Below are 13,766 nucleotides of genomic sequence, written 5' to 3'. Positions count from 1 at the left end.
TGGGAGAGACAAAGGAAGATGTCTGAGGGTGCTATGGTACCCACAAGTGTCATGTTCCGAAACAAAAAGCAGTGTAGGTGCGTCCTTCTCAGTCCCCCCCCCCCCCCCCCCCGTTTGAGTGCTCTTCAGATTGGCTTGAGATGCTGCAGTTGGCAATATGGTCATGGGTTGCTAATGCAGATTTTTCTACTCTTGAAACATTGGATTGAAGCACAGCTGCAGTGGTATATAGGTACCTAAAAAGCTTGATTAAAACCAAAGCAATAGTTAGCTCTATGACTCATTGTGTTGGCTGATGTTTGGTGTACTTTCTGCCATGCCTCTGCACCCGCTCTCAAGTTTTAATGGGACAGAACTAGAAAAGACTTTATTAGTCAAAAGCATCTCATAGGAGGAAGAGAGCAAACTCTGTAGTTTGTAGAGGTACCTGGAGGTCCTGAGCATTCCAAGGAAATTAAATAATCTAGGTTCTCATGTATGTCCTATCAATTTGGGTACCCTTTCTAGCCTGCAACAGGTGAATAGTACTGGTAGCAACAGAGGAAGTAGTCTTACAATCAGCTTCTCTGTACGAAGGACTGTGAATCAGGCCTACTTTCTTTACCAAAACTAATCACCATCCATAGCAGACATACTAATCTCAAGCAGTTGTCTTGCGAGAAGTATATACAATGTCAAGTGCTGCTATAAAGCATCAGGATAGAAACACTATTTATTATTATTAAGATCATTGGTTCTGGTCTGTTTGTTCTATGTGAGCTATACACTTTCTCACTGTACAGCTATGATGTAAGAGGCCTGAAATGTTTTCAGATGAGAAGTCAGCTGCTGAATTTGTCCTGTGTCCATCCTATACAGTGGTACCTTGGGTTGCAGACGCTTCAGGTTACAGACTCCGATAACCCAGAAATAGTACCTCGGGTTAAGAACTTTGCTTCAGGATGAGAACAGAAATTGCGACGGCAGCGGGAGGCCCCATTAGCTAAAGTGGTGCTTCAGGTTAAGAACAGTTTCAGGTTAAGAACGGACCTCCAGAACGAATTAAGTTCTTAACCCGAGGTATTACTGTATATGCTCATTGGGGATTGATTTGCAATTTTTACTTGGGCTAAAGATGCAGTTTCTCAATTTAAGTTTAGAAATGTGTGTTGGAGGAGTTGGGCTACTGTTGAGAACAGCTACTGCAGCTGCCCAGAAATCTGTTTATACATACTATACAAAGAAAAATGGTATTGAACTATGTTGCAGTGTTTAGCCATTGGAACCTAGAATACGTAGACTAGGACCTAAACAGCTCTGTGTGTATGACTCAGATAGGAAGTACAGTGGCTGCTTCCAGGAAGACTTAGCTGTTCCTGAAAGAAAAATGGACTACATATTATTGCCATCAAGTATTTTAGAATAAGGCTGAAGGGTCTTACCTCCACTGTTCCAATGCAATTCTCATGATGTGTGAAAGACTCCTGTAGTGGTGAGCTGCCTCAGCTGGTGGAAGCCAAGCTACACCTTTGCATGGGCATTACAATAGAACCAGCTAGCAGTGTTGCTAAAGATCGCACGCAAGTGCTTGGTTGTGCTGAGAGTCTTTTATTTTAAAACGTTCATTGGCAAGAACATGGAAGATCCACAGAGAGCAATCACAAGAAGAGCCTTTTGCTCACTTCCCCTCTGCATAAGAGCTCGTCTCCATTCTGCAGAAGAAGCCAAGTGCAACATGCAAGCTGTGAACTATACAGAGTGTAATCCAAGGCTTCCGCCTAGGGTACTTAAGCAGAAACGCACTGGTAAGCTGGGGACGGGGTCAAGCAGGTATAGGAAGAAGAGGCGTCGAGGTTAGGGAGGAGACACAGCTGATACGTGATAAGAGTAGATACTGCTGTGGCACGAGGAACATCGCTGGAAAGCTCAACTGAATTGACGGTTGGGGAACAAGCAAGTAGAACGTATGGGGGGAAGCTACCTTTGGCCATGTCTGATTTGGGGAAACTGATCATGTAGAGCAGGCATGTCCAGCTCCCGAGAGACTGTGATCTACTCCCACTATGAAAAGCTGCAGTGATCTACCCATTGGATTGACCAAAGTTGTTGAGCTTTTTGGGGGGAGCCTTCACCAATCGACCAGGGACGCCCAAAGATTGACCAGTAGATCACAATCGACCAGTTGGACGTGCCTGATGTAGAGTAAGCTATGTTGAGAGCGTCAATAAAGGGCTTGATGTTTTGGTTCTGCAAACAAACCATACCTGGACAATTCTGTTGGTAGAGCATGAGGCTCTTAGGGTTATGGATTCCAGCCCCATGTTGGGCAAAAGTTTCCTGCTTTGCAGGGGTTTGGAACCCTTGCCCCTTCCACCTCTACAATTCTGTGAATCTATTGCAGGGGTAGCCAACATGATGCCTTCCAACTGTTCAGAATTGCCATCTGGCATCACCCCTGACTTCTGGTCATGCTGACTGAGGATGGTGGGAGCTGGAGTCCAGCAACATATGGAAGGGAGGATGTTGGCTACATCAGCCTTACAAGATGCTCATAATCTTTGTTCATGCTTTGAAGGTTAACTCCAGCAGGCTAAATCTTCCAAAGCTGAATTTGATCCCTTTAGCTGCTATTGGCATATAGCTAGGAAGCAGGAAAGGAGCAACTCAAAGCTGAAAAATCTACAGCCAAGCTCTGTGGATTTCCCCCTGAGCAACAGCGCTATTGGCACCACCCAGGTCCACAAGACCCAGGCTATGTATTTATTTATTTATTCATTCATTCATTCAGGAGGCAAGTGCTTCTAGAAGGATTTGGGTTTTTCCATTGGCAGGGACACAATCCAGCAGATAAAACAGCCGGGTGCTGCACTCTGGAAGCGCAGCTCCACACCATCCCCCAAATCTCTTTGGCTCTTATTATGCAACTAACTTGTTCCATTGGATGGTGCTGAAAAAAGGGTGTGCCTTGATCCTGTTCACTCCCTCTTCGCCAGAGCCTAAACGGTGCTTGGGATCATATTGCAGCAGCTGGGAAGAGAATGAGAGATAGTAGTTCAGACTCCAAATGCATATTATCACAGCCACCCTCCAATTCTAATGCTAACTGGCCAGCATTCTCACCTCGGAGACTAGGGATGAAGCAGATTGGCTGAGCTTTTCTGGAAGATGAACCTTGGTGTGAGGATGAATCCCTGAGGGGTGATTCTGGGCTAAAGACTGTAAGAGATCAACAGAGCTATTAAAACCAGGCTACCCTGCAGCAAAGGCTGCTAATGCTAAGGATAACTGTTCTGAAAATAACCCAGTTTGCCCATACCAACTAAGTAAGCAGTAGGCTCCATGGTGCAGTCGATCCACGTCAACAATATTTACACTTTGCAGCAAAGAAGGGAGAGAGAACGAGGTTCAAATGTAGTTTGTCATGCTCCTAGTCAACATCACTTTGTGTAGCACCACTATCGCCATTAGAACGCTATCTGTTTTCCTAATACTGGCTTACCAATCTAGATATGACAGTTTTAGTTACTCACAGTTCCACTCAGTAACTCGTAGAGCAGCGCCCCAAAGCTCCACCAGTCGCAAGCTTCCGTCAGCTTAGAAATTCCACCCACCTCTGCAGAGAAAAAAGTGTGAATTACAGCAACAGAAAGACCATGCCAGAAGCCCTTATCTCCTGTAACCATCTGAGCAAGAGGCTTTAAAAGGACTGTAGTCACAAAGAGAGGTGTCTCGGGTCAGGCCAGCTTGCCTGTTTTATTGCATTTAAGAGCATTTATAAACCACTTAATATCTAAACATTTCCAAGTGGGGTATAATATAAAAGCAGTATTATGAAAACAAAAATACAAACCAAAACCAATAAAACAGCATAAAATGACTTAAAAGCATATAAAAGAAATAAATGGGGGGGTGATATTTCTTTCCTCTTGCCCCCATCTGTCAAGGGAAGAGCAAATGTCTTCATTACCTGGAGCACAGTATAAGTCTTCCATTGCCTCACTGCAACACTGTGGTTCCACCTCGGTCCACTGGCCAAAGTATGTGAGATGGATGTGACCTATGAACCCACAGAAATGGCAAGAGCAGTTATGCAAAGCCAAGAAAAACAGGAGGCATCAGAAGCTGCTAGTCACCTCAGAAACTGCCCTCGGGTTTAAGTCTTGGGCACCTGTTTTATTAAATGACAATATGTGCTGTCTATTCACAGCTCCCCTGTAAGCCGAAGGAAATAAACAGGAAATCTAAACAAACATAGTCAAAACAAAAAAAAATTTCCTTCCAGTAGCACCTTAAAGACCAACTAAGTTAGTTCTTGGTATGAGCTTTCGTGTGCATGCACACTTCTTCAGATACCAAACAACTAAACAATAGATACTAAACAAACATAGTTCAAGTGATGTTATTTAGCAGAACCAAAATGCTGATTATGGGACTGAACTGAGATATAGACCTGAGGACAGGGAAGCTTTTCTTGCAGTACAGAAAAATGACATGCTAAGTTGGTAAAGCACAAGACTTAATCTCAGGTCATGGGCCTGAGCCCATTGGACAAAGTTTCCTGCATTGCAGGGAGACTAGATGACTAGATGATCCTTGTGGTTCCTTCTAACTCGGATTCTAAGTTCATTCATCTCTTCCCCCACAGGTGTATGTGAGAGTGTGTTTTGGTCTCAACCACTTTTCTCTGAAGGAATTTGGCCCTCGGAGTGTGCTCTCCCTGCCCCTCACAATAGTTTGTTTTTCTGTAATCTCACAAAGCATAAGGGAGAGGGAGCTGGAATGTTTTCCCGATGAAACCAAATGCTCCAGCTACCAAATATGACAGACTAGAGTTTTCATTCAGCCCCTTCTTGGGAGAAAACGTACCAGTATCATCCAGCAGTAGGTTTCGTGGGTTGAGGTCCTGGCATAGGATCCCCTGCTGGTGGAGACCCTCCAAAGCCAAAACCAGTTCAGCTGCCCAAAGTTGGATCTGGTCCTCACTTACATCCCAGGCCCCAAGGCTGTCCCTGTGCGCAGCCTGGTGCGCTGCAGACCCATATTGCCTTGGTGCCAGCTGGTTTTCGTGCTGTTTATGCTCAGTAGTCAACTCTTCCTGCAAAAGGCTCCCTTCTTTCATTTGTGTCACATTCCGTTGGTTCTCCTGACCACACGAGTTCTGCTGAAGAATGCCAGGATGCACCTGTCTTTGGCCAGCTGGAGAATGCGCAAGCTGTGCTATTCGGTGACATGGAGCTTCTGTTTTTGACACGCATCCTCTTCCTGTCTCTGAGACATGTTGGCTAGATCTCTCGCCTGCATGTGGTTTTGGCTCCTGCTGTGTGGTAGCTCTCTCAGATATGCTGCTGATGCTATCAGTTCTGATAAGTGAGTCACACGACCTGAAAGTCCTCTGGTTGACCAAGCAGCGATGCCCCCAGTGCGCTGGTTTCAAATTAGATTGTGTAGACAAAGTGTGTGTTGCACTTAAATGCTTCCCTCCAATAATGCCCCATGGTCCAACTGCAGGTCCAACATGCCACTTCTCATTAGTTGATGTTCTCACATGCATATGGTCAAGGGACTTCTTCCGAGGCAACGAGTGGTCACCACTTCTGAACAGATTTACAGCAGCAGGGATCTGGCTAGCACTGTTTTCAGGGTAGAAATTGCAGCTCTGCTGGGACACAGAATCGGCTTCTTGAGGGTTTCCTGTGACCCCTTCTTCACTGGTGTGATTCAAGACCAAGCTGAGCTTTGCATTCACTGTATTGGAGGTGCTGGAGGATTTATGGTGGAAACAATTCTGTGAGCGAAGATGGGACCAGAGGGTCCCCCCTGTGGGAAAAAGAAGGAAGAACGGCTTCTCAGAAACATGCCAACTCCAGTTCCTCAGCAGCTGTGCCTCCTCTTCCATTCTCCCTTCTACAGTTGCCTGCTAGCCTGATACCCGGCCGCAGAGAATAAGAGGGTTGAGAGGACAGAGAGAAGGCAAAATGGTTCAGTTGATCTCTTACTGAACCAGCTCTATTAGGAGGATCAGGCAGCAAGCTTTCAAACTGCACAGAGAAGCCCCCCCCCCGCCAGGATTAACAAAAGCTTAAGTGTTCCCAATTTTATTCCTGCCTGAAGAAAAATTATGTGCAATTCAATAGGCTGCTAACCTACTATATCTCTGCAGTCAGGCCGGCAGAGGTATTAGCTAAATTCGGAATGCACAGGATAACTATTCTTCAAACAACTCTCAGAGGAAGAAGCAACCAAAAGTTTCTGGCAAGATAATTTCTCAGACGCCACGTGCCCAACAGTTTCCCACCCACCTCAGGTTCAGAAGGATAGAGTGGATGACCTGCAACCATAAACATGTGTCACAAGCTGCTATAGGGTGACTACAAACCACAAAGCCAGCTGGGATTTAATGGAGAATGGCAGAAAAGAAATCACACAAAAAACGCAAACTGGATGGTTCCAATGTTACATTTCTGTAACTTGCAGAAATGCTGCGGGGGAAACCTAAAAATCCTGTTCCTCAGACTAGTGCCTGATAGCATTGATCTGTTAAAAGACTTGCATAATGGGTTACTTTTCATCCAGATCTCTTCTAGCAACAATAAGTTTGGACTACAACAATGTAACATCTGACCTGATTTGCAGGAAGTGAAATACCGTATTTTTCCATGTATAAGACTATATTTTTTCCTAAATTTTTGAAGTTTAAAATAAGGCGTTGTCTTATACACGGATAGTGCACAGTGCATTTTCTTAATTTTGGGATAAAAAAATAGAGGGCGTCTCATACATGGGGGAGTCTTATACATGGGAAAATACGGTATTTTGTACAGGATGGCTGGTACTCGAATTCCCTGCTATCATAAAACCAATCTGCTCTAAGTGCAAGTGCACACAATTCCCAGTTCCCTGAAGGAGAAATTAGTTTACAGTTGAGTTATCCTCTACAATGAATTTTTCATCTTCCTGTACTGGATGCTACACTCAAGGTATCTCAGAGGGTTATTTGGTTCATGGACAGAAATAATTCCACTCTTTCCCCTTGCTTGCACACTGATAAATCTTAGTCTGATTTAGTCTTAGTACTTTGCATGATCTCCAGTTTGCCCGAAGGTCTCATTTTGTATTAAAAAGCAAATGAAGCCATGTTGGCCCATGATAAGAAAAACAACCCAAAACTCACAGTTGGGCAAGACTTTCATTAAAAGGTAAAGGTAAAGGTACCCCTGCCCATACGGGCCAGTCTTGACAGACTCTAGGGTTGTGCGCCCATCTCACTCTATAGGCCGGGGGCCAGCGCTGTCCGCAGACACTTCCGGGTCACGTGGCCAGCGTGACAAGCTGCATCTGGCGAGCCAGCGCAGCACACGGAACGCCGTTTACCTTCCCGCTAGTAAGCGGTCCCTATTTATCTACTTGCACCCAGGGATGCTTTCAAACTGCTAGGTTGGCAGGCGCTGGGACCGAGCGACAGGAGCGGACCCCGCCGCGGGGATTCGAACCGCCGACCTTTCGATTGGCAAGTCCTAGGCGCTGAGGCTTTAACCCACAGTGCCACCCGCGTCAGACTTTCATTAGGACCAAGTAAATTTAGCAACAAACGCAAAACTCAAGCACGCAAAAGATTTACCCCAGGTGAGGCTGGGAAATAGGAGTGGGGAAATGGCAAATCCTTTAACACTCACCTTTCACGTGCTCCAGGTGGAGGAAGACAGAGTCTTCACTTACAGAGTAGCACAGCAATTCAACCATGAAGGGGATTCCATGTGGGATAATTGTCTGCCTTTCACGGGTCTCCACGTGCGATTTGGGGAGGCTCTGGAAGGGAACACAGAACCAAGAGATGTGGGCTCTCTGTCTGAATGCCGTTTGGCCAGAAGAGCCCAGCAGCCTCTTCCAGTGTGGGAAAGGCCCTCTTACCACCCACTGTATTATAGAACACAGTTGGAAACTAATCTGTAAAAGTCCAAAGCGTGTAGAATGTACAGGAGCCCTGCATGTTTTCCATTTAAGGACTCTGGAGCAGCAAATGATGATGAAGAAGAAGAAGAAGAAGAAGAGTTTGGATTTGATATCCTGCCTTTCACTCCCCTTCAGGAGTCTCAAAGCGGCTAACATTCTCCTTTCCCTTCCTCCCCCACAACAAACACTCTGTGAGGTGAGTGGGGCTGAGAGACTTCACAGAAGTGTGACTAGCCCAAGGTCACCCAGCAGCTGCATGTGGAAGAGCGGGGAAGCGAACCCAGTTCACCAGATTACGAGACTACCGCTCTTAACCACTACACCACACTGATCAGCTGAGAAATATTTTTCTCTAGACTCTGTGCCTTTCCAGCATTGGCCCTGTACCCGAGTTAGGCAGTTCATTATTGCTGAAGAATTTCATTGTTGCCCCAAAATACCTCTGGTTTTATTTGCAAGTGATTCCATACTGGAAAACTTTGAATTGAAAAGGCAGGGCATGCTTTAAATACATTAAAAGTGCTTGTTTATTTCAGGTATTAATAAATTACTTAATGTTCAAAATTCCTAAGTGGGTTTAGAACAACACCACATATACAAGAATAATAAGAATTAAAACTGATCCTGGAAATAGAAAAACTGCCTGCTGAAATAGGAAAGTCATTGTCAAGCACCAAAGTTCAGCATGAGACGCCCTTTTACTGCAGCCAAAGTTCCCCCCTTCTTTCTTAGCATTCCTTTGGTGCAAGTGCTTCTGCAGCTCAGGAAGAGCAAAGGGACTAGTAGAGGCCTGATGCTATAAAGAGGCATTGGCCAAGCAACTTCTCAACAGTAAACAGAAGGGGGTGGCAGATGCATAGAGTCTGTGGAGAAAAGGCTCTGCTATCTTGCCCTCTGTTTAGCCTGAGTGAGGCAAGCACATATTCCAGCTGAGCTGAGTCCACAAGCCCAGAATAGGTTTGGCCTGGCAGGTAGAAGGAGAAATCCCAGTAATTTCCACCAGTGATAACCCTTTGTCCCTCACATTCCATCATGAGTTCCCTCACCTCCTCAGGTTTCATCGTCCATTTGGATAACCCTGCAACTGAGCACCTATGCTTTGTTACTTGTGAGGAGTCCAGAAACCTGCTTCTAAGTAACTAGGTCAGCATAGATAGATTTGAGCTAAAGGGTTCCTATTATTTCCCAAGTCTGCTTTGTCCTCCTGTCTTCATTTTTATTCCTAATATAACTTGGCTGCTGGAGTCTGAAGTGTGTTAACACTAAACCCAAAGATTCTCAGCCGTTTGTGATTTTACGCACGAGTCTTTGATTCATAAATAGGCTGCCAGTTCTTTCATTTAGATATTAATATAATTTGAAGCAGCACTTTAAAATAGCTTGTATTTAAACATGTGAGAGAAGAATAAGCTTTGTTCTTCTAAAAGGAGAAGAGGGCTAGCGATGGATTTGTAAAAGGAATTCCTCAGTAGAAAAGGACATGAGCAAAGCTTCACAAATTGGACAGTATAGAGAGATCTGGGCTTGCTATAACCTCACAGATACTGAAGAGAACAAGGTTGAGCCCAGGAGGGCTTTTTCAAGGCTAGGCTGGTTCTCCAGTAACACCATGTCTAGGATTGCCAAAGGGAAGGGAAATAGAGGAGAGGAAAGGAGCCAGAGGAAGGCGGTTGCACATACCTTCAGTATAAAGGTTCCCCCAGTAGCAGGGTCCTGCACTATTTGTACCTACAAGCAACAAAAGCACAAGTTAACCACAACAGTGCAATGGTCTGCCTGGTACCCATATGAACCTCAAGGTTTTAGGGTTGGGGAGAATCTCTCTCTATTCTCTCAGGCATTTTAAATCAGTGTTGTTTTTAATTTCCTGCAGCTTTTTAGAGCTTCAGTTGTGTGTGTGTGTGGGTGGGTGGGTGGGTGTGGGTGTGGGTGTGGCGTTGCTGTTGTTTCACAGTACTGCTCCTTTTCATTTTGCTTCTTGTTGTTTTACATGATGAAAACTTGTCTGATGAGGCGCAGTAAAAATATGATTGACAAACCAGCAGAATCCTGAAGCAGCTAAAGACTGGATTTCATAGGCTGGAGCCAACTCAGTTTGCTGCATGAAGTCATGAGGGTGCTCTCTAACACAAGGATAAGGAACTTTAGGCCCTCCAGATGCTGTTGGACCACAGCTGCCCTCAGCCCCAACCAACATGCCCAATGGTCATGCACTGCAGCAACATTGGGGGTGGGGTGGGGGTGGGGAAACTAGCTTGGGGAAGGCTGGGTTAATCTTTAAGGTGCCCGGGCTTCTTCGGGCTTTTGCTACAATTGCCTGACATGGTTACTCTTCCAGAACACCATCTCAGGTGCAACTAGTTACCTTGTCAATTATTCCTACAACCTTACAGTGCCTCAGGTTCTCCACTGGTGCGCTGAGTGTCCTAATTGGCCGAAAGCGAAGGCTGCTGTAACCCTGTCAATCAATGAAAAATTGAGAAACGTCTTAGTTTGAGAAACTAGGTGGAGTAGAACAAAGGAGACAGTAACAGTACTTGGTGGTTTTTGTTTTTTAAACTGCTGGGAATCCAGCTGCATGTCCCCTATTTCCTCCCCACCACCCCCAAAATTCTCACCGTTTCAGTGGAGCTTCCATTTCCCAGAGTTCGTTGCAGATGGCAGTTGAAGATCTCTTCAGCACGTTTCAAGTACTGGGTGATCTTCCTCTTCACAGCTTCACGGCGCTCCTTATTAGGATCCACTGCATGAGAGTCATGGGCATTACTCATTCTTAGCTCTCATTTTATGTAGTTCTTTTTAGATCCTCAGCTCTTCCTGACATCACAACGTGCCTGGCCCCATAGCCAAGGCTGTGTGTTCCCCACACTTTTAAAAAGCTAGAATTCTGCACCCACAAGCAATCTAAATTCTGTGCCACAAAAAATGAATTCTGTGACATTTATAAATTCGCAATAAGAAATTACTCGAACTTAAGGGTTAAAAAAGAATGGGATTGTTTTAAGAATTATTTGTGTAAATGTGGTTCCCAAATCAAAACCTGGATGTGCCTAGAGTAAATTTCAGAAAATAAAAGACAATTAGAGGAGATAGTCTATATAAATAGAAGGTTGGAAGTATATTAGAACACAGTACAAAAGAAAATGAACTAAAGAGAGATGAGGAAACTGTTAAAAGGTAGAGGGAAGTCAATTATGTAGAAGATATGAACATGTATAGAAAAATAAATAGACTATGTACGTTTATGTAAAGAAAAGATGACATTTATCTGTACATTTTAAATTGCTCTCTCTATATATATATTCACATAATTTGTATGATTTTACATCTTTTTTGCAGTATTTTCTTCCTCATCTAGTCAGCTGGGTGTGCAAGAGCTTACGAAGAGCATTTGTAAGTTAGCCATGCACCTTTCATGCTTCTATGCTCCACCTACCCCAGGGTCCATTGGTGGACCTTACAGTCTCAAATTCCAGCAGCACCCTGTGTGGTGTCTAATTTTGCCCCACAACCAGCACCTCTGGCCTTCCATTCTACATCATACTTGCGGCGCCCCATGCAGCATCCTTGAGGCTTCACACCCAGTACAAATGAACTGGTCGCACTCCCCTAAATCCGCTTCTGCCAGGATCCCTACATCTTTCACAACCCACCCACTCCACTTCCCCACCGTACCCTGAACCCCGTTGAGCAGCACATCCACGCCGTTCTTGTAATGGTTGAAAGCTTCTTCGTAGTCCTCGCTCACATCCCGCTCCAAAGCCAGGCGGATCTGCTTGGCCGCATCCACCAGGTAGTCACGCTTCCCAGTTCCGTGCGCGTCAACGCCCCCTGGCGCAACCCGGCTTCGGATTTGCTCCAGATATACTCGGGCCTGGGAGAAGGCTCGAGTGCAGGATTCGGAATCCATGCCCAAACCGTTGCTCAGGGGGTCACTCTGCTTAAAAACTGGCCATTTCCAATGAATCCTCACCAGCCTACTTCCTGTAATGCTTGAGACAAAGGCAGAATTAGAGGGAGAGAAAAAGGAAGGGTGAATTAGCAGGTTAGGGAGAAGATTGAGGGTGGGTGCAAAGGGCTACAAATCGGAGCTAGAAAGTGCCAGCACTCAAAAGAGTGGAAAGAGTTTGCAAGCGATACAGTCCCTGCAGGAGGGCTGTCACCTAATGAGAGTTGCCCAAGTATGAGAGTTTTGAGTATTTTGTCAAGGATTAAACACTTGCTTAATCCTTTTTAAACAGGCCTTTGGTTGACCTGATCAACATCCTATACCCTTTTAAAATGTGGCTCTTTTTTGGGGGGGCGGTTATTATTGGGTTACAGTCATACCTCGGGATAAATGTGCTTCAAGTTAAGTATTTTTGGGTTGCGCTCCGCGGTGACCCAGAAGTAATGGAGCGTGTTACTTCCTCATTTCGCCACGTGTGCATGCGCAGACGGTCAAAATGACATCACGCGCATGCGCAGAACTGTGAAATGCGACCCCCACACGCGCAGTCACGGGTTGCGTTCGCTTCAGGATCCCGAGGTACCACTGTATTGTTTTTATTTTGATTTAATATATTGTGATCTTTTTTGTGAACCGCCCTGAGACCTCCGTGTATAGGGCGGTATATAAATTCAGTAAATAATAATTGCAAATACAACCATGGTATTGAATAAAAAGTGCATGCTCATGTCGCAGTAAGCACCCTCTTAGAAGAGGCTTTCCCCTCCTCCTGAAACAGGAGAAAGCCTCTTCTGAAATTGTGCCAACCACCTGTTGTTTCCATAAGTACATAGGACTAAAAACAATTAAAAAATAATAATAATCTAAGAGTTTAAATCGATTATTCAGCCCACATCAACCAACCCAAGACTGCAGCCCTGCTTTTGCCCAGGCCAGGCCTTAGGAAGCAATAGATATTAAGGTGGGATTAAGGTTCACAATAGGTTTCTGCCTCCACCGTTCTTCTGCAAGCGAAACCCAAAAGGCTGTTTGTTTCTAAGCTCTTGTTCCTCTCGGAGGCAAGCCGGCCGGAAACAAAACGGCGGGTGCTAACGGTACGCCACTGGCTGCATGGTTAGCCTCGGGGCCTTTGGACGCTTAGGCCAGGCGGAGCCACAGGCCCTGGAGGAGCTGCACAGACTCGGACGAATGGACGCTCCCCATTCTCCCTCCGGCGCTAATAAAACTACCAGTGCTGGCACAGCCTCAACTTGGAAAGGGGCAGAAGAAGGGTCGGTGCAGGAATCCCAGAAGCCTTGAAGCAAGGTGCTGTGTTGCTAAGAGAGGGCCATTGTGTGCCGGCCTTAGAAGGCGGGGAAGGCCTCGCTAGGGAGATGGCCGCACTTGCAAACACCCCCCCCCCCGCGCGCGCCATGGTTATAGCCAGGATTTTTATTGGGGGGGGGGCAGGACTTTTGTTAGAGGGGGGCAGAACCGACGTGATTGGACAGTTAAGTATTTCTATTGTTTTACTTGATCTGAAGGGGGGTGCAGCTGCCTCCCCCCCTGTGACGCTTAAGGAAGCAGGTGGTGCAAAAGATAAGCTGGAGTGGGGGGGGGGCGAACCTGGCTTAACCCCCCCTCGGCCCCCCCCTTTCTCGGCTAAGGACGCGCTGCAACAACCTGCTCGCCTCTTTCCCCGGGGTGTGTGTGACGTGGGCAGGGCACAGGTGCCTGCGGGGAAGGGGCATCCCGTACCTAAAGGAGTCGTGGTGCCTGAGATGCTCTTCGGAGCGGAGGGCGAGGCACGGAATCCCCGGCGGCGGCGGCGGCGCCTCCTCCTCCTCCTCCTTCCATCTCGGCTCGGGGATCCGGCTCGCCGGTGGAAGAGCCCAGGTGTCGGAGGATG

The 13,766-nt window shown here is 46.2% G+C and overlaps 1 protein-coding gene across 2 annotated transcripts; it reads right to left on the bottom strand.

Annotated features, from left to right (window-relative positions):
- Positions 1–1,571: 1,571 nt before the first annotated feature.
- RPS6KL1 (ribosomal protein S6 kinase like 1) lies at positions 1,572–13,766 on the bottom strand. 2 transcript variants are annotated; one of them, XM_028719638.2, is made up of 11 exons: positions 13,616–13,766; positions 11,605–11,913; positions 10,548–10,672; positions 10,295–10,387; positions 9,610–9,657; positions 7,653–7,785; positions 4,846–5,796; positions 3,947–4,036; positions 3,510–3,592; positions 3,100–3,195; positions 1,572–3,006 (listed from the first exon to the last, which is right to left on the bottom strand). In XM_028719638.2, the coding sequence occupies exons 2-11, from the start codon at positions 11,837–11,839 to the stop codon at positions 2,896–2,898; spliced, it is 1,965 nt and encodes a 654-aa protein (XP_028575471.2). In that variant the 5' UTR covers positions 11,840–11,913; positions 13,616–13,766; the 3' UTR covers positions 1,572–2,895. The 2 variants fall into 2 exon arrangements, with proteins under 2 accessions (XP_028575471.2, XP_028575462.2); XM_028719629.2 differs by having other exon boundaries at positions 11,605–11,921; positions 13,616–13,729.

The sequence above is a fragment of the Podarcis muralis genome, chromosome 1 (assembly GCF_964188315.1).
Source record: "Podarcis muralis chromosome 1, rPodMur119.hap1.1, whole genome shotgun sequence".
Classification (NCBI taxonomy): Eukaryota; Metazoa; Chordata; class Lepidosauria; order Squamata; family Lacertidae; genus Podarcis; species Podarcis muralis.
The sequence above is the reverse complement of the archived record's forward strand: the minus strand, read 5'-3'. Positions and strand labels throughout refer to the sequence as shown.

Excerpts from the sequence above, each read along its gene's own strand:
- RPS6KL1 (XM_028719638.2), bottom strand. The coding sequence starts at position 11,839 with ATGGATTCCGAATCCTGCACTCGAGCCTTCTCCCAGGCCCGAGTATAT. Across the intron at positions 10,673-11,604 it reads GCTGCTCAACGGGGTTCAGG|TGGATCCTAATAAGGAGCGC; the intron begins GTACGGTGGGGA and ends ACTCTCATGCAG. Across the intron at positions 5,797-7,652 it reads CCACCTGGAGCACGTGAAAG|GGGGGACCCTCTGGTCCCAT; the intron begins GTGAGTGTTAAA and ends TTTTTCCCACAG.